Source organism: Centroberyx gerrardi, chromosome 22 (assembly GCF_048128805.1).
Source record: "Centroberyx gerrardi isolate f3 chromosome 22, fCenGer3.hap1.cur.20231027, whole genome shotgun sequence".
Taxonomy (NCBI): domain Eukaryota; kingdom Metazoa; phylum Chordata; class Actinopteri; order Beryciformes; family Berycidae; genus Centroberyx; species Centroberyx gerrardi.
In genome coordinates, this window is record NC_136018.1 from 5,779,042 (window position 1) to 5,803,989 (window position 24,948).

The 24,948-nt window shown below is 42.0% G+C and overlaps 1 protein-coding gene across 1 annotated transcript in view; it reads right to left on the reverse strand.

Moving 5' to 3' along the window:
* cnksr2a (connector enhancer of kinase suppressor of Ras 2a) overlaps positions 1 to 15,785 on the reverse strand; it is a 41,321-nt gene extending 25,536 nt beyond the window's left edge. The window contains exons 1-3 of the mRNA XM_071895397.2: positions 15,722 to 15,785; positions 4,123 to 4,286; positions 3,390 to 3,592 (exon numbers count right to left, since the gene is read on the reverse strand). Coding sequence (XP_071751498.1) covers positions 3,390 to 3,592; positions 4,123 to 4,286; positions 15,722 to 15,785 — 431 coding nt within the window. The remainder of the gene's footprint in view (positions 1 to 3,389; positions 3,593 to 4,122; positions 4,287 to 15,721) is intronic.
* Positions 15,786 to 24,948: the final 9,163 nt, after the last annotated feature.

Genomic DNA, 24,948 nt, shown 5'->3' on the forward strand with positions numbered 1-24,948 from the left:
AGGGTAAGTTTCACAAATATCACAGTAATAGGCCACTGCAATAAACTGCCTATTCAAATCAGCAAGCAAGTAATCACAGGGATTTTTTATTTTCCTTACAGTTTTCGCCACTTCTTGCCACGTTTCATTGTTATTTTGATTTTTCTTTTTCTCTCTAGGGGTTAGATGCTTTTTTTCTTACTTCAAAACTAGCCAAAACCCAGAGATCCCATTATAAGAATCCAGCGTTTTGAAAACTTTCGATATCTTTTGGCACCTTTTGATGTCTTATCATCAATATTAGTAAGGTACCAAGAGGTTTCGTCCTTCAATAACCCGCCCTGTCTACGACTTACACCAGAGAAAAGATAACTATTAAAGCTTACTTGCCAATTCTCTCGATTTTCACTGGAGACCCCTGATTTTCACGCCCTTCTCCTACAGTTCTCCCATGGTCTCATTTCTCCCAATCTTCTCCCATAATTCGATCAAATGGCCAACTCTGCTCATTTAGGTCTACTATATTTGTTAAAAACATTAATACAAAAAATCTAGGCCCTATACAGCCAGCAAAATATGTCACACAAAATGCAGTTTTTATTAATTCAGGGGCGGTTGGAGTTCAAAGGAAAACCGTAAGTTTCAGTTGTCTTGGAAGGACGAGTTCACCTTTCTCACTGACAGGTTTAAAGGGAAAGCGTTTGCCTTCTGCAAAGTTTCTCGAGTTGATTTGTGGGGGGTTGAAATAATGTCTGTCACCACAAAGAAACAGTTAAGCATAAGAAGGCGATGGCAGGGCAAAGATAGGAAGGAAGATACTGCACACTATTCCAGCAAATAGAAACCCTGGTCCGCTAAACACATATAGGGGCAGGGAATCCATTTTGCATGAGTAAAACTGTCTAAAACTACAATATTAATGAATAATAATCATTATATATGCAATAATTAATGAAGAATCCTCATGAATATTCATCACATATCACATTTCACTATACTACGCATGTGCGAAACGGAGGCACCTGCTCAGCAAGATCGTTTTTTTTTACTAATTTAAAGGCGAAGCTTGCCAAGACTTTAAAGATGACGCAGTTTTGCCTAAATGAAATAAGCCCCTGGCATAAAAAGAGATGTTGGTATGAATGTGAGACACTGTCATTGACTCCCAGCCAAAAAAAGGAGCAGTCTAGTCTGCCTAACGGTGTTTCTTCAGTGAAGACGTTAAGTAGCTGGAAGTGAGAGCCGTCGCTTCGCCTGCATACTGTCTGGGCAGGGCATCAGAGGGAAAGGAAAAGGAAGATCTGCACTGTATTTTCATTGTTGTTTTATGCATGAAAAGTCACCGGGACACAGGAAATGAGGTCTCTGAATCTTAAAATCCTCCCCCAGACCCCACGCTTTGATTTTGAAAATCACCCTTCATTTCTAGACTGCCAAAGTTGGCAAGTATTTACTCTCGTCATTTATTAAGTAGAGAGTGATAGAAGAAGCCGTACATTTACTGCGTGCCTTCTGAACTACTGCTGCACTTTTATTCCATCCCAGAGGGTTATTGCTTGGAAAAATCAAGTTTTGCTCTTTTCAGCAGTTGAAAGTTACAAGGAACGGTGTAATAACTAGCTGACTGAGAGACATGAGAGTTCGGTTTTAACATATGCTAATTTTTGCTCTGCTGTACAACATTCAAGAAACAGTGGTGTCCGCAGTATTAATGTGGGATAGATGCTAGCCCGACATATAAAGCACAACATTTTCCAGATTGTTAGGGTCCACTAATGAATTCAACATGCATAAGTATGATCCACCAAGCTGCTCTTATTCTAATAAAAAATTCAACTTGTTTTACTGGTTTTCATCTGTTATTCCTAAGCTGTGCAACTCAATTTTACAAGATGACACTTCACTGAAATAAAAGCTGCTCGGTGGATCGCATGCTAAATTCACCAGTGGATCCGCACAGCTGGAAAATGGTCTTTTAGTCACGTTTGGTGCGTAGATGCAGGATAAATTCATAAAACGCTGTAGGTATGTCTCGCAAATTATGAATAAAGAGCATGAAGCACCGGCTCTCCTCAATCTATCACTTTCTCAATGTCACTTCGCCATTTACAGTTGCATCATCGTGAGTGGGCGAAAGTGTGAGTGTGTGCTTGATTGCTTGCATAAGTGTATGTGTGTGGATGTGGGTGTATGTGTGTGTGTGTGTGTGTGTGTGTGTGTGTGTCTCTGGGTGTGCGTGCATTTGTTGATGTGTCTGTATGCATTTGTGCGTGTGTGTGTGTTTGTGTGCGTGTTAATGTGTGTGTGAGTGTGAGTGTGTGTGCGTGTAATTAGCTAAGTGTGTGTGTAGATGGCCTGAGGACAGATGTGGGTGCCTGGCATTTCAAGAACCAATGTCAAAGACCTTTAGTTCTGTGTCTGATGTGTGTTGTGTGCAGCGGATCATGTCGTGTCATAAATAAATGAAATGACGGAGCGAGATGGAGAGTGAGGGAGACAGAAGAGAGAGAGAGCGAGAGAGAGAGAGAGAGAGAGAGAGAGAGAGAGCAGGCCTATAAGTGAGAAAGAAGTCCTACATTATCCATTTAAAAATCCATATTTCTCAGAAGATGCCAACAACCAACAATTGCAGGAGAGTGTATGGTATATCTGTGCTTTGCAGATTGGAGCTTTAGCTGTAATACAAACACTATCTGGAAGCAGAGCTGCAATAATCTCATTGGTTGAATTAAACCTCAGTGGGCGGAGCCAAAGAACCACAGTCTTCCAGAGCGCAAGTTAGCTAACTGGCAAACTTGAATGGCAAAGAAGAAACTCTGGTCCAACCAATAACAATATATAAATGGCAATGACTTCATTTTTTCACTCATTCATGAGCATGACATTCATGATCTGGAAAGTCAGCAGCTAGCTAACTAGCTTACCTAGATAGCTATAGGCTAGTATGGCTAGTTTGAACTTGGAAGGTCAGCTAGCTAACTAGCTAACAAAGATAACTTAGTATGGCTAGATTGCATCTTTTCAGTTAGTAGCAAAGCGCTATAGGCTTCATAATATTAGCTTCCTCCTCTCTTACCTCTTGTCTTAGTCACTGGGCTTCAGTCTAATGTTCCTTAGCCAGAAACTTGTGGTTCTTTAGCTCCGCCCATTGAGGTTTAACTCAACCAATGAGATTATTGCAGTTCTGCCTCCAAATAAACAATTATTCCCGCCTTTAGAGCAGTTCTGCCTCCAAGAAATGTTTGTATAACTAAAACTCCAATCTGCATGTGCTTTTATGTGCTTTTATGTGTGTGTGTGTGTGTGTGTGTGTGTGTGTGTGTGTGTGTGTGTGTGACTCTAAAAGAAAGCAAGACAAAGAGAGAGAGAGAGATAGAGAGCAAGACAGTGAGAGTCTCCAGATGTGCTACCTGTCCAGCCAGGCTAGCAGGCTCTTGGCGGCGGTGATGAGGTCGACCACAGAGGTCAAGAGGTCGTTGGGGAGCCGCCGGGAGGTTCTGCTCTCTGATTGGCTGCTGCGGCGGCGGCCGGAGATGAAGTTCTGTAGGTTCTTGGCCGAGGCGCCCAGCTTGTGGGCCAGAGTCCTCACGCTCTCTGTCTCCAGACCTGAGTTCTACACACACACACACACACAAACACACACACAGAGAGACACACACACACACACAAACACACACACACACACATAGACATACAGTACAATATGAAGTAGACTGTAATTATTACTCTGCATATCACTGTTGTCATGTGAAAACCTCTTAACTCCAATTTAGTTTATTTTCATGTTTTCACTTAAATTGTAGTATTACTTGATTCTCTATGGGTTGAGGATATTCCACAAACCTTTGGGCTTATGAAACCCTTTCAAAACCCACAGGATAAACTCTAAAATACACAGCGGTCCAGCTGAAAACAAGGCTGTTTATCTTGCTATTTGGGAGATACGAGGTTTTCACACGACAGCGACTATATACTTTCAGCAATCTATCGCAATGCGCATTGAAGCAGAAGGGCATACATTATGGTTGCAGCTGTATAGACAGCTGATGGGAGTCCAGCACTGCATTGGAGCAAAACAATAAAAACGCACAACAGATACGCGCACACACATACACACACACACACACACACACAGAAACTCACCAGAGCACAGAGCAAGTCGACAGCCTCCAGAATGAGCTCCTGGTGTCCGATGCGGGAAACTCCCAGTTCCTCCAGCTCGGCGTGGCTAATCCTCAGCAGCCTCTCCCCACACACACCTCCACGCTCAAACACACACACATACTGCTGCAAGCAATCGTCCAGGCCTACAACACACACACACACACACACACACACACACACACAGAAAAAAAACATGATTAGAGTCATTCACAATAATATACACACACTTTTACATATTCAGGAGGTTCATTCCAATATCAAACACAAGAAAAAAGTGACATCTTCTTTTGCAAACTGATTGTTTGCAAAAAAAAATAAAGCAATGTATGATCAATTTTATAGGATGGTAGGTATGATATTAAATATATACCATGTTTCCCAGAATGCCTTTCGACAACACACAATGAAGGGTCATGAACTTGTTGCTTTCAATTAAAGGTGACCATATCGGTATATAAATATATCTAGCTAGCCAACTCATTTGTGAACTTTGGTACAGGTCTATGATCGCTTCTCAAAATGTTATGTCTTCTGGCTGCATTGCATTCTGGTCTATTGAGGCTACTGTCAGTGGAGAAATTGGTGTCTCTCCTCTTCTACGATGGATTTCTCCCTGTATGATTGTTGAACTTCGGTGCAAAATGGCAGCTCTAGAAAGAAGCCCTCGCTCTTTGATTCTGAGGGACTGACACCAAAACCTGACGTTTACCACTCATGTTTTATATAGTTTAACCTTTTTCTGGCAGGAAATTACTGCTGCTCTGCTCTCTATGGGTTGAAAATTTCAAGCATGTTGCACTTCTGGCCACGCCCCAATCAGTGATGTCAAAGCAGGTGTTCTGCCTTTGACAGCTGATGGAAAACACCTGCTCTGACATCACTGATTGGGGCGTGGCCACAAGTGCAACATGCTTGAAAGTTTAAGCCCATAGAGAGCAGAGCAGCAGCAGTTTTCTGCCCAATGTGATTTAGTGTTGATTCGTCCTTTACGTCCTTGGTTGACAAAATGATGACGCCGTATCAACTGGACTAAATCTATGAAATCTTCCTATACATTAAATCTTGAATTATTTAATGGCAATTCTGCTATGTAAGATATACAAAGTGAAGTAATAGGAAAAAAGAGGGGATGACAAGCAAGTAAGGTCATGAACAGGATTCAAACCCATAATGCAATGAGTCCATGTTGCACGTATTAGATCACTGATCCACTGGGACACGCCTTGCAGATCTATTTAATCTGTCTCTGGTGGATTGTCACTGCTGTGATGGAAAATGAGAACCGGGTAAGAAGCGTTCAGATTATTGCCCTCGCCTGTCTATTCTTCCAGCTCAGAACCATCTCCAAACTCCAGTCCCCTCCTCTCGTTTCATGACCTGGAGAAAGTGATTCATGCTTTCATCTCCTCCCGCCTCGATTATTGTAGCTCCTTGTACACAGGTGTGAGTCAGTCATCTGTCCCGCCTGCAGCTCATCCAGAAAGCTACCACATTTACCCTCTCTCTTCACTGGCTCCTGGAATGCTTTAGAATTGATTTCAAGGTCTTCCTGTTAGTCTTTAAAGCCCTGAATGGATCGGCTCCTTCATATATCTCTGATCTCCGACGCCCCCACTCATCTTCTAAGTCCCCCGGGTCCTCAGATCAGAAACTATTGGCAGGTTCAGGGTCTAGGTTGAGGCTTAAGGGGATCGAGCCTTCGCTGTTGCAGACACTAGACTGTGGAACAGACTTCCCGATCGCATCAGGTCTGCCCCCGCCATCGACACAATCAAATCCCATCTTAAAACCCATTTTTACTCATTGGCATTTGACTTTGATTTACCTGTGTGTGTGACCGTGTTGGTGTGTGTTGTGCCTGTGCGTTGGTGTGTGTTGTGACTGTGCGTTGGTGCATCTGTGTGTGTTTCTACAGTTTTGCACTTTGTTGTTGTCTCTACTTGTTGTCTGCACTTTTTTGTACAGCAATTGGTTGTTTTTAAATGTGCTTTATAAATAAATTGACTTGACTAATCAGAATTCTGTCTTTCCCCCCCAGCGAAGTCTTCTGAAAAAGTGTTATTATACTGTAATAGTAGTGAATGGGTGGCTAAACTGCTGCGTGGAGGTGGGTATCCTGTGATGTCTGCAATCACATATATTACAAGGGCAATTATGAGAGGGGCGTACAGCTAGGAATTATGGGTCCTGTGCACAGGAGGTGACTCTGGGCCCCCCCCTCCACTTTCCTCTCCTTCCTACACCACCATTATTCCATCTATGACAGACATCTATGTACCCATCCACAACTCAAACACATCCCCACACATTCATTTAGGCTACCGATCAATTGTCGGACACATCCCCAACAGCCCCAAAATTATGGGTTTTTACTCGCTGCCATGATAGCGCTAATCGCCTGTCATTACCGCACTTTCCCCAGTAGTCTCTTTTCAAAATCTATTTTGTTTTACTCTACACAGGAAAAATCTCACCAAATTGTATTCCTGCTTGTTCCAGTTTGTCTCAGATAACAGTTGCTGTATCATATTTTTAAGGAAGTTTTATTCGTTTGCAGTTTTGTAGATTTCTGCCAAACCCTGTTTCAAAACCAGAGCGGTGTGAAATAAAAGCATAAAATATTTATACATTTGAGACACTTGAGGACCAGAAAAGGCAGTCCAGTCATAGTCAGCGCCCCTATTGACCATTTGCGAAATAATGATTGACATAGTGATCCACCAATCCGTGCTTAGCATCGACACCGCACTGAGAGAATTAGAGTACGGCTTCTGTTGCAGCAGTTTGACTCTTGACAGGGACATAAGACAGTAAAAAGGTGTTGTTGGGGAATCACTGAGGCAGACAGTAGAATCTATGGTAGCATCCATCTCCAAAGTTTGTCGGACACATTAACAGTAACTGAGGTAACTGAGAAATTTTGCAAATGGTCAATTCCCACCACTGCGGCACCCCAGAGTATTATGAAGTGTTTCGCTCCAGAGTGAGATACCCACCGTTTGAAAAACACCTACTCTAACAAAATGATTGATAGCACAAAATGAAAACAAACTCAATTAAATACAATTTTACAGACTGGATCCTCCAATCCCCCAACGCATAAAATGTGGAGGAATACTTTTCGTACCGCCGTATAAAGCCTATACTGCACCACAGGAAGGGACGGAGAAGACATTATAGCAAGACAGCTTAGCTTCATTATGATTTCAGAAATAAATTGGGCCCAGATCAGCAGTTCTTTATGGGTACAGGTCCAGCTAAGAGTCTCCGGAGAGCCTAAGACAAACTCTATAAGTGAAATAAGAGTCGAGAGACTGGAACAAAGGAGGTAATGGATGGGCAATCAGGCAGCCATCCAGGTAAGGCTTTACTCTCAGTTGGATTGTGTAACGTCTGTGTTGTGCATGTGTGTGGGTAGGTCTCTCTGGATCTGTGAGAGCGTGAGTGTGCAGGTAGGCGGGTGTGTGCATGTTTGTGTGTGTGTGTGTGCGAGTGTGTGTGTGTGTGTGTGTGTGTGTTCGTCTGGCCTGAGCAGGTTTGCTGAGTCAAAGAAAAGCAGATCAAGACAGAGCGGCTCAGCTGCAGCCCCTGGCTCCCAAAACAATGAATGTATCCAACATCTAACCTCTTAACAAACAGCAAACTGGCAAACACACACAGATGCACACACACACACACACACACACAACAGACATGCACACACCTCTGAGGAATGAGCATTGATTTCCCCCGCTTCGCGCCCCAGCGTCATAATACACTCATCTATCATAACCACACTAACAAAGATGGAAAAAAATAGGCTGGGAAGAGAGAGTGGGAAAGAGGGAGAGAAAAAGGGGAGGATGACAAAAGAGAGAGCGGGGGAGAAGGAGAGGGAGGAAAAGAAACTTCATAAGACAGCTGCTAAATTGCATCCAAACTATTTCACACACGCTCTCTCACACACACACACACACACACACACAGACACAAATTCCATCTCTCATCAGCAACGAGCAAACAGCATTTGTCGGTTTCTAATGTTCTGCCCCCTCCCTTCGCTTCCTCTCCTCCCTCATCCTCTGCATCTAAAGTCCAAATGAAGCGTTCAATTCCAAAATGCCACAGCCTATATGTACAATTCGAAAAAAGAAAATGGAGGCTGGAAATTCAAATTCAACACTTCAAAAACACGTCATTCCATCATCGAAATCATAACGGCCTTATAAGTGAAGGTCTTAAGATGACAAACTACCCCACGCTAGCAATCAATTTGTAAGACTAGGCGTCAGTGCGTTTTTTTTTCTTCAAAGCACCGCTATCTCATTTTGGGAGGAAAGTTGATAAATGGATTCCCCTATCTGAACAGCCAAACACTTCAAGTCGATGTGATATCTCAGCCCACAGCTCCCACTGACAAGCATGGCGGGGTTTGATAAGAATAAAGACATCAAAACCGTTTGGATGAGATTTGGATGAATTCCAGCAATAAGGTCAGGAGGGTCAAGGCGCCGTTAAGAGGATTGAAGTTTGATTTACACTTTAGATTCGCAGAGGAGATGAATGTGAAACCTGTGACTAGGCTAGGTGAGACGTGTGTGTGTGTGTGTGTGTGTGTGTGAGTGAGTGTGAGTGTGCCTGTGTCTATACAAATGGGGCTAACAGGCAGCCTCGTGCTTTAATGAGTGCTAATAGTTGATGATTGCTAATAGACGTGATGCTGATTAAAACAATGTTGGCTCTCGCTGGCAAAGTGTTACTACTGCTGAGAGAGGCCGAGAGAGGGAGAGAGGCAGAGAGAGAGAGAGAGAGAGAGAGAGAGAGAGAGAGAGGCAGGGAGAGAGAGAGAGAGAAACAGAGAGAGACAGAGAGAGAGAGAGAGAGAATAGAGAGGGAGAGAGAGGCAGAGAGAGGGGGAGAGAGAGAGAGAATAGAGAGAGAGGCAGAGAGAGAGAGAGAGAGGGAGACAGAGAGAGCGAGAGAGAGAGAGAATAGAGAGGGAGAGAGAGGCAGAGAGAGGGAGAGAGAGAGAATAGAGAGAGAGGCAGAGAGAGAGAGAGAGGGAGAGAGAGAGAGAGAGAGAGAGAGAATAGAGAGGGAGAGTCAGAGAGAAAATAGAGAGAGGCAGAGAGATATGTAGTGAAAGTTCACTGTTAATCTGCATCGTTTATCACTAGCAGTGAGAGAAAGGGTGAGTGAGGACCTGAATACTGATCAGGGAGAGTGACATTAACACACACACACACTCACACATACACACATGTACGCTGTACACACACAAAAACACAAACCGAAGCAGTGCTACACAGTTATATACGGCTGCTGCTGTAAGATCATTTCTATCCAGTGAAATATATTACACTCCCCCCCTCACGTTGCCATGCACTGACCAGGACATGGTAGGTGTGTGTGTGTGTGGGTTGGCGGTATTATGGTGATGTGTGCAATCATGCACTCATACATGTTTTGCATGTAAATGTGTATGTGGACATGTGTGTGTGTTTGCGTGTGTTTGACTGGTATAGAAAAGCGTGATTCATAGCTGACTCACACACTTAACTCCCACAGAGGCACACTTTTCACAACAGCAGGCGAGCCAAACTCCCACAAACACCCTCTCTCTCTCTCTCTCTCTCTCACACACACACACACACACACACAAGGCTAATAAAACTGGATTTTGCGGTGACTCCTGGGATGTAAGAGAGGCCTATAAAAGATCTGGCCCTCCTTATCAGGTTATGTGTCATCTGTTCCAAGTACTCTGAAGCTTCGGTAACAATAAAAGTTTGACAATTATTCACTCTGTCGCTGGGATTTGTAATTTAGGAGTGGTGGAAGCCTGCCGGTTATTAGAAGTGACTTTATGACCGGAAGGTTGCCAGTTTGAATCCCAGTGTCGTCTGGGAAGATCTGGCATGGGGGAAATAACCCAGACAAACTCAATCCCTCCGTTAATAACTACTGTTGATGTTTTTTGTGCTTTTTTTTCCTCGCAGCTCCCAAGTGTTTAACCGTGCGTAAATGTTGCTCTCTCTCCCTCAAAATTCACCCGCCAGCCCATCTACTTTCCTGTCGTTTCTACATCAATCTACTAGTGCCAAAATAATTATGCATGCTACTATACAGTATGTTCAACCTGTTGTGTAACTCATAATTGGTTTGGAGAATATACCGTTTAATGTTGAAGTTGCATCCAGGAATTTTAGAGCGCTGAATCCATGATGGGGAGAGTCAAGAAGCAAAAAATCAGGTATGAAAATAGATTGTTCCACATTTACATTCTAGGTATTTAGCTGCCACTCTTATCCAGAGTGACTTGGTGCGGGGATCAAACTCATGGCCTTTTAATTACAGAATGGTTTCACCCTGCCGCCCACGAAATTGGTCCTAACTCTGTGTTCAGACAGAATGTGAAAAAAAAATACTTAGAGGCTGTGCGAATACATGCAAAATCAATGGAAGGAGGCAAACAGAGCAAGATGGACGCAACTTCACTCTAGGCGGCGCGAATTGGGGTGAAGAGGTGCTCGCTTGACTTGAAATCGTTCCGCTTGAGCGAGAAATTTCCCTGATGCCGTAAACAGAAAGATAATCAGCTTCAAGCAGGACTCTATCCAGGCGGCTGTACATTTCTCTCCCCATCTAGTATCTGTGGTAACATCTGCACAAAAAGTTTAGAAAAGATAGATTCCCAAAAGAAGACATTGGTGGTGTTGGCTGCCAAGCCTATAGCACAAAAGGATTAACATACAAGCATAAGCAGTGTTGTAATCCATTATTACTTGTGTCATTACTTGTATTTTTCTAACGCATTGTTTCATTGTTGTTAGCGCAAATCTAAAAAATAAGTAGAAAACAGTGAAAATCCTGCAATATCTCATGCAGACAGCGTGCTGCTAATTGAAAAAACAAAATCTAAGTCTGCTTGATAAGAATGAGATTTGCATACTGTTTTAGCAATAATTTTGCGTTGTATTTTAAAACGATAATTGACAACACACTTGGCAGCACAAGCCAGCCATAATGCTACGGCAGGTGGGTAACGCAAAAGTAAGAGTCCAAGTTACTTTAAAAAAAGAGTAACTTTTTAATGTAGCTAGTTACTTTTTAAGGTAAGTAATGAAGTGAGGTAAAAAAATGCTTTTCCACTGAGCATGTTGGGGAAAAGTGCTTGGGTGGAGGTGTGGTGTGTGTGTGTGTGTGTGTGTGTGTGTGTGTGTGTGTGTGTGTGTGTGTGTGGGGGGGTCGACTTTGAAAACTCCAACACCAAAGTGCTGTGATAGCACAGTGCTGTTCAATGATTGATTCAATTCATTGATGATGATTCAATTCATGCCTCAGTAGTAAGAAAATCACCAATCTTCTTCCTGGTGGTTCCATGTGGATGTACCGCACAACAACCTTGACTTGGTTGATGCTTGTGCTACTTTTACCGTACTGCCTGGAATATGAGCACATACTGTATTTCCCTCACGCAGGGCTGTTGGGGCTCTGTGTGGCCTAAAGGCTGCATAACGTCATTTCCCTAAGCGCTGTGGGTTGCAAAAACAACTCCGCACAAACAAACCAACAAACGAAGCGGCAAAACCACACCGCCCGGCTCGGATATGTTGCGACGAAAAATATATAACGCTGAAGCACGATGTCGAGTAATCTGCATCCTCTTATGTCTCATCATTCCCCACCGTTAAAAAACACAAGTCAAGAAAGATGTCAACCAAAACCGCTGATCCTAATGGCTGTGACTATCGCTCTGGCAGCTTTCTGTTGTGGCAAGCGGTGGCATCCAACGCGCCCGCATGCCGTCACGCCAATTTCACTGCTGATTTTCAAGTCTAGCGATCACACTCATGCAAGTAAAATGAGGCAACATTTCGCCCGGCTTCTTGTGTGAACATACGGAAGCAGGACAGTGAATAGGGGGCCAAGTTTTTCCCGGCAATCCCAACATTGGAAGTATTTCACTAGTAAATATAGTAGAGGTAGAAATAATGCTATAATTCCTATATTGTACCACTGCTATTTTTTTAGCCTCAACCATGCTAATTCTGGGCTGTCACTAGGTCAACAAACCCCAAACCTTTTGGCCCCGGACGCCTCTGGCATATGTGTTCAGTGCATTATACTGTACACACACACACACACACACAAAATATATCATGTTTCTCTCTGTCGCCACAGACACACCCAAGAGACCCAGCATGAACCAAATACCACACTAAGGCATGCCACGTGTATGTGTGTGTGTGTGTGTGTGTTTGTGTGTGTGTGTGTGTGCGTGCGTGCGTGTGCGCGAGGGCCCGGGTGGAGCCTTCTGTTCAGAGCGGGTGTGTGTGTGTCTGTCAGCTGTTCTGCACAGACGGTCTGAGACGAACAGCTCACCATCCGCCCACACACTCACTGTGCACACACACACACACACACACACACAGAGGAGCACACATAAACACATGCCATATGCACATGACCGACCAATAGACCATCCATGATGAGGAATTGAGAAACTGACACAGTACATCATGTAAATAATTTTTTTTGGTCATGATTCCCATTTGCATTTTAATAAGGCCAGTGATCTAATACATTCACTGAACTGCTTTTAAACATAGTGAATAACAATTATCGCTAATGTTAGTTATTATTAGTCATTATTTCTTTGCGTAGGGGGGAACTATGGATCAGGCTGTGTCTGAAACAAAACTTGGAGGGATGATTCATCTTTGCACTTGCATCTTTGTCTTCCAGCATTTAAATAATTACACTGATTGGCCTGATGGAGGCGCTATGCATGAGTAAAGGTCAAAATTTCTAACTTTGTAACCCCATAACTGCTACGCCTCTGGTGCAATTTTAATGGAACTTGGAGGGATGATGCATCTTATTATTGATTTGCTCAAGGGGCGTCTGCATCATCTGTGGAGGATGACATGTAATATAGATGATGAATAAGCTTCCATGAACAGAAGGATTAATGGTTTGGCTCATCTTACTATATCTGTTATCATGTTATGGGCATTTTTGGGTGGTGACTATGCATATATTAGTTGGCAGCTATGCATAGTTTGTTGGCAATTATGAATGATTTCCTGTTATTACTTAATTACAGAGAGAGCAGATTTTGCTCTGACAAGATTCTGACAAAAAACATTTTTTACAGGAAAACCCATCCGCCATTTCTCCCTGTCTTCTGTTTCTTTCCCTTGCTCTTCTCTGTCATATATGATCATTATAGGGACACGACAATATTTGTTACGTCTGCAGGACACTGTGGTGTTCAACCGCACACTCCTCACTACTGGTTGCTTATAATGTTGGTGATCTAGGAATTCAAGCTTATTTTACTGTTGCACTCTTTGCAAAATACTCATCAGCTAGGGCCTAAAATGTAAATGAAAGTGCTTATCAAGTAGTCTAAAATGTCCTAGGATGATCATGTTCTTTGGTGAAATGCACTTCTAAAAGACCAAATGTATCTCTAAAGGTTCTTAATTGCTCTTACCTGCACACATTTTCCAATATTAGTTTTACTTAACCATTTTGCTTGCTGATCAACCCTTCAAATCAGCTTTAATAACATATTCAGTATGAGATATCTGTCATTTCAAAAGTGATGACAACTCTTACAAACTGATTGATAGCAAACAAAATGACAACACTTTTACAAGCTGGATCCTCTATTGGTCCATTCTGCAGGTTCTGAATGACTGAACTTAAATTGATATAATTGTTTTAGAATAGGACTCATATTTACAGTATTTACACAGTGACTCAAACTTGGCTCTTAATGTGAAGTAAATGAACCGTGGTAATGAACCTGACTAATCTACTATATTGTGGCAAGGCACCTTTTAGTGTTGTTATGTATAGTAGTATAGGCTTAGGTAATGATGGGTAAAATCCGCTTAATAATAACATATGGTGAGCCAATATGTGTTGTTACTAACATATGTTGTGCTGAACGGTTGTTGTACTTAGTGGCAAATAAAAAGGTGAGTCAACTATGACCAAGCTCTGAAGGAAAAATCCACCCTCAGATACTCTGACACTGTTAGATATCATCAATCTGTGATGCTCAGTGCGTTCCAGGAGTTATTTTGTGATTATATTTTTTTTGGTGCAGCCACTTTCCCTCAACCTGCCTCGTCTGCTTCTGCTCCAGTTAGTGATTTCCTACATTTCCCAGAATGCCTTTCGACAAACCCCCGGAGAACGTGACTGAACTTGTCGCATGCGGTACATGTAGATGGAGAGAGCGATAGTGGTAGTGATAGCATAGTAAGAGCAAGGGAGCGAGAGTTTTTTCCAGTCGGGGGAAAAAGTGAGAGTCACGCCCCTTACTCAAAACTCAACATGTCTTGTGGCTGCATTGCATTCTGGTCTATTGAGGCTGCTGTGGGTGGAGAAATTGGTCTCTCTGCCTCTTCTACGATGGATTTCTCCCTGTATGATTGGTGAACATTGGTGCAAAATGGTGAGTCTAGAAAGAAGCCCTCACTCTTTGATTCTGAGGGACTGACACCAAAATCTGACGCTGCAAAATTTTCTACTAATAAACCTGTTTACTGTTGATGTTTTGTTATCAAACCCCCTTGTTGCAGCACTTGAACCATCTCAATCTCACATCACATTATCTATGTTTTGCCACCACCAACCAACAAAATGGACCCAGAAATGCAAAATATGTTGCCAAAATATGTTTTTTTAACAGTGTTACAGTGTTTTTGGATGAATATTTCCTTTGGTTCAGAGGCTTCTGGCCTAATCAGCCTGCTTGTTAAATTATGCATGACTTTAGCCTCTAGAAGTGTGTGATCATCACAACCACCATTACAAACAAAAATCAATTATGTTTTCAGATAAGCTTTAATTTATGTTTTTGTTTTTCCTTATCCTTATGCAACTTACTTACTAACCTCAGATATATGCTATGCATTTACATTGTTAAGATTCATGTCAGCCTAAATGAAGTCTAAATTCTATTCTGCACTTAAAAAGGTTAGTAAACTGATCTCCACTGTCCCTGTTTGTACCCAAGTAGATCTCTTTTTTCAGAGTGTGATCATCTCTCCTCCAGCTCCCCGCAGGCCAGCGATGTCCCGCAAGTTTCCTCCTGTCACTCGCACATTACATCATCAGCAGGTATACAGCAGATGATCATCAGGTGCCAGAATGGGAAATCGATGACGCACGCACGCGCACGCACACACACACACACACACACACACACACACCACCCACACAACATCACGTCGTGCCACTGCCTCCCATGCAGTAAATGTTTTCATATATGATCAGTCGTGATCAGTTATGTGTGTGTATGCATGGATGGTTTACTGGTCGGTCATGCGCATGTGGCATGTGTGTGCGTGTGTGTGCGTGCGTGTGTGTGTGTGGGGGTGTGTGTGTGTGAAAGTATGTAACCAGTAAGTCTGTGTGCGTGTTGTGTGTGTCTGTGTGCATGTGTGTATGCAGGTGTGTAGCCTATGTGTGGGCGTGAGTGTGTGTATAACCAGTAAGTTCAGTGTGTGTGTGTGTGTCTGTGTGTGTATCTGTGTATCTGTGTGTGCGCGCGTGCGTGCGTGCGTGTGCTGCCTACCTTTCATCCAGTCCACCACCTGGTTCGTGCTCCATTTGCTCACCGGCTCCATCACCAGCGCCATCGAGGAAACTTTGCGCTGACTCTCCGTTGCGCGCAAGAGGTTTAAACCCAAAAGCTCAATCAACCGCCGCCCCCCCACCCGCCACCCGCCCCCCCTCCGCGGCCCGGTGACTCCTTTATGTTATCCCGGTCCGGTCCGTCCGCCCTTGGAGCCCGTTGTGTCCCGTTAACGCAGCGCAGCCCTCGGTGCGGGACGGCCCGGGTGTGTGTGCAGCGGAATCCGGTACATTCCTCAGCTCGATCCGGTCTGACACATGTGTCGCCTGTCTGTTGCTCTCTCTCCGTTACCCTCCCTTCTTCCCAGTGCGCCAGTCCGGTCCTGCGCTCCCCATGTGTGTGTGTGAGTGTGAGTGTGTGTGACAGAGAGAGAGAGAGAGAGAGAGAGAGAGAGAGAGAGAGAGAGAGAGAGAGAGAGAGAGAAGAGTGTGTGTAGGTGTGTGCGCAGCCGCTCCGTTACCGACAGTAGCAGTGTAGGATAGGAGGATGGATAAGTCACACCGGGGATAGGACTCAACACCCGGCAGCATCCGTGGTGCTCTCTCTCTCTCTCTCTCTCTCTCTCTCTCTCTCTCTCTCTCTCTCTCTCTCCATATGATTAAATCGGGCACGCGCCCCGTGGGTGGCTCTGCGCGTATCAGTGTATTTCCCTTGCGAGTGATAGACTCCCACAGATATGAGGGGGAAAATATATATTCCCAGGAGACGTTTAATCAGGCCGGGTGGGTGGGTGTGTAGGTGTGTATAAGTGTGTGTGTGTGTGTGTGTGTGTGTGTGTGTGTGTGTATGTGTGTGTGTGTGTGTGTGTGTGCGCGCGCGCGTGTGTGCGTGTGTGTGAACGGGGACGGGAAAACATGTGATACATCACTGGTGTACAACACTGTCCCTGCTCTAATTGGACACAGTAGACACAGATAGAACAGATAGAAGCCCATGGAGCGTCTTCACTGTCGGACTGTGGCTCAGGAGCAGCGTCTGCTCCGTGAGAAAACTTAATGATCCCTCTGCCTCCCCCAGGCTCCAAAAATCAATTAAGACCTCAATTAAGACGTCTGTACCTTCAAACCTTACCCTCTTTCTTTCTTTCTTTCTTTCTTTCTTTCTTTCTTTCTTTCTTTCTTCATATTTCTATCTATCTATCTATCTATCTATCTATCTATCTATCTATCTATCTATCTATCTATCTATCTATCTATCTGCCTTTATGAATGTATGTAATCCTATAATACATTTTAGAAGGATACTATACAAATATCATACAAACTATAATAACAAACTATAAATACACAAGTTAGACAATATAGACAATATAAATCCCAATTGAATTATTATAGTGATAAAGTACCACAAAGTTACTATAAAAACACTATAGAGTACTACAGGCAAACTACAAGTCCCTATAGGTATGTTATAGGAATATTATAGTGATACCATAGGAGTTAAAAATAAATTGCATAAAGCACTATAAGGTGACTATAAACACACAATAGAGTACCACAGGCGCACTATAAGTCCCTATATTATAGGAGTAATATAGTGATTGGTGGTTAAAGGCCACCATCCGCCATGTCAGCAACCATCCGCCCTACAAGAGAGAAGAGTTTGTCCCAACCAATGTCATACAGATGTACAACTCTATAGAGGTTGAATTGGATTGAATTGGATATTTTGGAGCTGATGTTATACAAAGCTCAGATATAAATGCAGAGAGGTTAAAGGAAAGACAACTGTTCACTCTCCATGTCAACAAGCATCCGCCCTGCTGAAGTGTCCTTGAGCAAGGCACTGGATCAGACCGTGAGCAGTCACTGTGTTGAAGAAGACGTAGTCTACTTTTTGGGGTTGATTTTGGAGTATTCTTTGGCCCTTTAGGACTGTATTGGAGAGCCATGCACCCATGGCAAGAAAGACATCGCAAGAAGTATTTCTGTAGTGAAGCAATGGATGAGATTTTGGCCAGAATTGATGATGGAGAAGGATGAGAAAATATGTGCCAAGAGACCATCCTGCAACTAGAGGATCCAGTTTCAAGCTCTCTTGTCAGCAAACATCCATCATGCTGAAGTGGCCTTGAGTAAGAAACCCAATCCCCACCAGCTCTAGGGGGCGCTGTTCTGGAGCTGTACCTTATAGATAAGATGATTGTGATAATATAATATAAGATAAGATTAGATAAGATAAGATAAGATAAGATAAGATAAGATAAGATATGTTTATTGTCCCCGTGGGGAAATTTGCCTTGGACTCTGTGTGCTGCGTCACCTAATAAAAACATACACATACACAGCATACTTCACATTACACATACAATCATACAAACAAAAAACAACATACTTACAATTTAACATACATATTCCTACATACCAATAAAAGAACGCAAAGCAACCCGTTGCACAACCCCATTGCATCATACTGTGCAACTAAAGCACTGAACACACAACTCCTATAGCCTAGTACTGAGAAATAAAGTAAAAAAAAATATCACATTACATTACAAAGTCAGTCTCCCATTCACTGTCAATTGGAAGGGACCTGCCTTTCATAGCTGTACATTGTTATATGAGTTAATTTACTTTTTTAGACCTCCAAAGCAACAGAGAGTGTGAAGGTGGAGCTTCCCGGTCTTGTTGAGGGAGTTTGGATCAGGACACATGGCTGTTGCAGGAAAAATGGAGATCTTTCGGTAATAAGACGGTCTGTCTCAACACCAGGCCACCATGCCAACCAGGAAGAGTGTTGCTGTCTCCATCTTCAGTTTTACTGTAACAATCTAAACTCTCTGGTGTATCAATCAATCAAACTTTATTTATATAGCACCTTTCGTGCAAGATTGCAATACAACATGCTTAACAAAATGAGAAGATAAATCAGAATAATACATATTTACTTTTATTATTAAGATAATAAAATAGATAAAGTTTTAAATTAAAAGTAATGCATAAAATTGGGAGCATATAGTGAAACTGAAACCAAGAGACCAATGCATTATAGTAAAATGGAAGATTAAAACAAAATGCATTGCTTAAAAGCAAGGTAAAACAAAATTAAGGTCAGATTAGCTATGATTGTAATAACGCATTCTTATATTCTCTAAAATAGTTTTGAGGGGCTCATATTTATATTTTTATAACATATGGGAATTTCCCTTTAAAATAACACAGTGATATTCAACTTTGAATTTCTGTGTCCAATAGTTACATCAAGCCAAATTCTTCTGCGTTGGAGAATAAAGTGCTTCCAATTCTCATCCCACTTTGAGGATGAATTTGTAATTATTTTGTATATTGATGATTATCAGTGGGAGGCTCAGCTAGCAGCATGCAGTGAGTTGAGTTGGTGTGTTCATATAAAATGAGTGTATTATTAGAAAATTATTCAAGTTACTCATGTCATGAAAAACGCATGAAAAATTCATCGTCTTTCAATTGTGTGTACTACCACAGGCCAGATGGCTCCCGAGTGGCAATGGTATACTGTTAGTGTGTGTGTGTGTGTGTGTGTGTGTCAGGTTGGTGTGTGTGTGTGAGGGGGAGGGAGGGGTTGATGTGTAGGTGTGTGTGTGTGTGTGTGAGAGTGGGTAGGTATAAATGGGTTAATGGAGGGGTAATGCACTTCCTCAGACACTTGGGTGCTACGGGTGTCAAATTTAACTCCCAGACATTACTATCATCACCTTTCAAGCATTTCTTTCACACACACACACACACACACACACACACACACACACACACGGATGCATGCAAGCACAAATACTGCACACACAGTACAGAATGGACTATGAATAAAATGAGGTCGTGTTTTGACTTGACTCGCTGCTGCGTCATCTCTTCTGTAGGTGTATATATGCACCTACAGTATACTGGGTGCTGTAATCCAGTGAACTCAGCACAGAGGAGGATGGCAGGTGTTTCCCTCCCCAACTCTGACCTCTGCTGGTGACAAAGTGTTGAGTGTGGTGATCTGTTAGTAAATGTTTCTTCCCCAAACTGAAGGAGGTCACTGAAGTTAAGTCAACATGTTGCAGAGTGAATGTGTGAATGACTGGTTAGGGTTAGAAATGGGAAATGAGGCACTTCTGCTATCTTTAATGGTTACACTACGTTCTGGGTTGTATTATTAACAATGTGGTTCATGCACAGACTAAAGAAATACAGAGAAGAAACAATGAAATTGCCATGCTAACTGTGAGAGGTGTCGAAATAAACTCCTGACATTCTACATTTTAGGCACTTAGATGTCATTTTACATATTTAGATGTCTTATCCAGACTCATTTACAATGAGCTGGTAAAGGTTCGCCGTCTTGCTCGATGTCACATGGCTGTTGATGCTAAGAAAGCATGACACTGAACTCTGTTGGTAAGGGCGTGATCACACCTCGAGTTTGTTCTCTCTTTTCCGGACCTTCGTGAAAAAGTTTAGCGTTCTGTTTAGGTTCCCACCGCCCAGTGACAAGGGAACCAGGGCATGTAAACAAAATTTACCCAGACTCACAAGTAGCTTGTTTATTGGACAGAGTTTTGGCAACCTGTCGTCATGCAAGCTTAGAGATTTTGGTGACGGGGAGTCAAAACAAATCTGACTCTGCATGTTCTCCTTGCTGTAATTTCCCTTTTCTGGTGGTCATACCAGCTCAGTCAAAACTGCGGTTTGATGTTTGCTGATGCATCAGTTAATGGAGATCCTAATAAAGAATAAAGAATAAAGCTCTCTTCGTCGGGCCTTGTGGCTCCTGAGGTGATCGAAACTCCTGCCTTCCTTCTCCAAACCTGTTCGCCACAGTTTCAGTGTGAGAACGTTATACAGGTCATACAGGTTCACTTAATTTCTAATCCCTTTATCACTTCCTCATCCGCAGTTCTTCATTATTTAGTTCCTCCATTGAACATTTGATGTACTGGCTTCACTCACTGTCTGTCCGGTGTCATTCATGTCCTGAAATTGGCCTCAAAAACGTGAAGCGATCAACTCACAACAGTTTCGCACAACAGTTTCCCACAACAGATTGTGAACTATTTCACAGGTCTGCTGTAGCTCAGTGAGTGAAGAAGATTGCCAGGCGTTCTCATGCCATCTAGTCAAGAAATGTTTGCATTTATGGTACAAATGTGGAGCTTAAAGAGTAACTAAACCCCAAACCCAAAGTAAATCTGTGTAAAGCCTGACATCTAATGGTAACAAGCCTGCTACTGAAATTGGTGTCAGGTGAAATTTGATGTCAGGTGGTAATTCATGTTTCTCACTTCTCACTCTTTAGTTTTGTTTCTCACACATCTTAATATGCGCCCATTCTCTTCTAATGGGTAAGTGAGGCGAAACATCTCGGAAGTCTATCAGCTATCTGAGAGTGTAGCCATCTACAAATGAGATATCATGCTTTTCTTATTTGTCTCAAACACTTCTTACAATGAATTCAAAAGTATGTTCTCATGTGCATCTCAATTGCTCCTAAGGGGGATTTAGAAGAAAGAATTCAGATATCATTGATTGCAAATTAAAACAATATTGAGATATTCCATATTTCTCCTGAGACAAAGAAAAGGTTAAGCAACAGATCTTTCCATATTTATTCATTCCAACACAGCATTTGATTCTTAGAAGTCTGCTTTTAACTGTATTACTATTGTTGTCATTAAGCCCTGTATTCACTAGACTCTTTCAAGCATCACTGGACTCACAAATAATTCCGAGGTCACAAATACTTCTGAGGTTATGGAAAATGTCTAAAATAATCCCACTACCTAAAAAGACAAATCCCTCTGAATTAAATGATTTTAGACCGGTAGCTTTAACTCCAGTAGTCATGAAATGTTTTGAGCGAATTGTTTTATCTCATTTAAAGTCTGAAACCAATGGTCACATGGACGCTTTGCAATACAATTTGCATACAGAGCAAAGAGGGGTGTGGAGGATGCAACAGTAACACTTCTGAACCAAGTTTACAAACACCTGGAAACCCCATCATCTTATGTGCAGCATACTGTTTGCTGATTTTTCATCTGCCTTTAATACTGTGCAGGCAGATCTATTGACAGTGAAGCTGGGTAGCATGGGTGTAAATCACACCCTCAATAAAATGGATATACAACTTCCTTACTGAGAGGCAACAGTATGTCCGTGTCCATGGAGGACAGTCATCTGTCATCAGCACTCAGACTGGGGTACCACAAGGTTGTGCCCTCTCACCTCTGCTGTTCACACTGTATACTAATGACTGTGTTAGCCATCAGGATAACTGTACAATGATAAAATTTGCAGATGATGCGGCTCTGATAGGCCTTTTAACCGACGATGAGACCAGTTATAGAGCTGAGATTAATCACTTCTATAACTGGTGTTCAGATAACTCACTGATTTTAAACACAACTACTAAGAGAAACAACTAAAGAAATGATCATTGATTTCAGAAGAAACTCCTCTCTGTCCCCTGTAATTTTGAACAACATAACCATTGAAAGAGTACAGGAGTATAAGTACCTGGGCACTATTATTGATAGCAAACTGACATGGAATGCTAACACCAATGCTAGGTTTGCAAAGGCTCAGCAACGTCTCTACTTCTTAAGGAAACTTAGAAGTTTTAAGGTGGACAGAACTATGCTGACACTGTTTTACAAGACCTGCATTCAGAGTATATTGACCTTTTGTATTCGGTGTTGGGGGGGGGGGGCATTGTCTGTACAAAACAAGAACAAATTGGACAGGGTTGTTAAACTGCGTGGCGAGATAACTGGGGAACCAATGTGCAGTATTACTTACATGACAGACCAGTACACCATGAATTTAGCTCACAAGATCATAGCAGATCCACTGCACCCTCTATCTGAATATGTACCTTTACCTTCAGGGTGGAGGTATAGCATGCCCAGGATGCGGACTAAAAGAGGCATCGCATCCTTCGTCCCACACAGCATTCAGCTGCTTAACAAGCTCTGATCACATGGTCTGAATTTGGCACTTTCTTGAACTTGCACTTGATGTCCTTTATCGATCACCCAAATTATGCTTTTTATGATGTTTTTACATGCTTGTGTTTTATGTTATATTATGTGCTGTCATGCATGGTTGTTGATGTTTTTGATATTCTATTATGCTCTTTGTGCAAAGCAAATTCCCTGAGGGGCAATAAAACTTTCATTCATTCATTCATTCATTCATTCATACTAGATGTAGCCATTGCAGAAGTTCTGCTTTTTGTTGCATGCTTGCTGAGCTGCACTTTCACTCAATCCCCGAGAGAAACTGTTTGGAAAAAGTTTTGCTTTCTTTTCTGTAGTTTCAAGGAATTGTCTGGTGAGTTCTTAGAGAGGTTGTGGTTTTGTTACAACATATGTATTTGTTTCTACTGTGTAACATTCAAGAAGAATTGTCTACCATACTAAAAAGCGACACACGCAGGACATATACAATGCACCAGATATATGACTTTAGGGTTTCTTTATCACACACAGACATAAAACTTGCCCGTTATCATATCTTTAAGAAACAAGCAGATGCAGTCAATAACACAGGCAAAAGAGAAGCATTCAAATCAATGGAGAGATGGGAGCGACTAAGGATACTTTACCTTTTATACTGTATATACTGTATACCGTGATTGCCATCATTCATGTTTTAAACCAATTCAAGCGTCCCATCTTGTCACTTTTTAAACTTATTCTCAAACGCACCAGTTCTCAGCTTCATGTTGTTTTAATGAATTTTAGCGGTAAAATTCCAGAGCAGCCAGAACATGCTGCTCCAATTCAAATGGTGTAAACAACACTGCTGGAGACAGAAAAAAGTAGTGTCAACATCCACTTAACATGCTTGAGTGGATGTATATAAAAGAAATGCTGTTTTTGGACTTTTTTCTCTACTGCTTCTAAAAATGCTCCATCTGCATCTGCATGACGGCGGTTGTTTATTTCATTCCTTTGAAAAATTAACGCAACCATGGAGGTTTTAGAGCGTTATTGCCAATTTGATAATTTGATTTATTTTGTTGTTTACAGACTGCCTTAATTATTTTCTCTGGATCATACACAGGAGTTTTTATTACACTGGATTAATGCTCAACACCACTTCTTAGTTTCCTTCATAGTTTTTTTTTATTAATGTATATTGCCTTATATCTTTTCTGCACCAGTTTTATTACCTTATTACCTTCCCTGTACTTTGTTCTGCTTTTGTACTGTACGTTGCTGCTGTGACAACCTGAATTTCACCTAGGGGATCAATAAAGTGCATTTACCAGTTGAGAAGAGGAATTGAAAGAAGCAACTCTTTCTTTCTCATTTGCAATAGTCATTACTGGACTTTGCAGAAGAACTGAGCCAGACCACGTGACATGGAACAGAACAAAAAAAGAAAGAGGAACTCGGACTGTTGCAAATGAGAATATCTTACATTTGTGTTATTTTCTTTCCTTTCCTTATTTTATTAAAATCAGCTATATTTATTTTATTTATTCAGTTTATTTCTCAGGGACAGTGTATATTAATAAATAATACTGTAAATATGCCAGAATTAGCCAGGAGGCTAGTTTTCATCTGTAGTCCCTGGCCAGGTGTGAAGTTGGCAGCCTAAATCAAAAACAAGTTTAAAACAATAATCAGGTAGTAAGTCATGTCAATTACAGTAAAAGTAGAACACAGACGGACATAAGCAGAACACAGACATGGGCAGCAATAAAAGCAGAGGAAATTACGGTTCAACAAAGCAGAAACAAACTATTTCAGGACAGCTTAAATTACAGAGCAGCTTCGCAAAAACAGACATAAGCAAAGACAGACATAAGCAAAGACAAATATGAGCAACAGGACAACAGTAGCACTAAGGTAAGTCAAGCAACAGGGCAGTTTAGCAGCATACAAGTTGTGTATTGACAGATATTTGCCAAATGATGAAGGCATCTAAACTAGTGCTGACAGCATACTCTAGGATACTCAGTGGAAAAAACTGTGAAATAAATTTGCATTTGCACCGAAACAGTATTTTCTGAAAACAGTATTTAAAACCCCAAATCTGCCTAACTGTGTGAACTGGAGTTTTAGCAAAAACTATGGAGGTGAATGATGGTGGTTTCATCACCCTGAATCATAAAGAAATGCTAAATCTGATTGAAAACAAACTTATCATTTTCCCAATTAGCTCCGTTTGCATGACATTGATTAACTGAAATTGTTT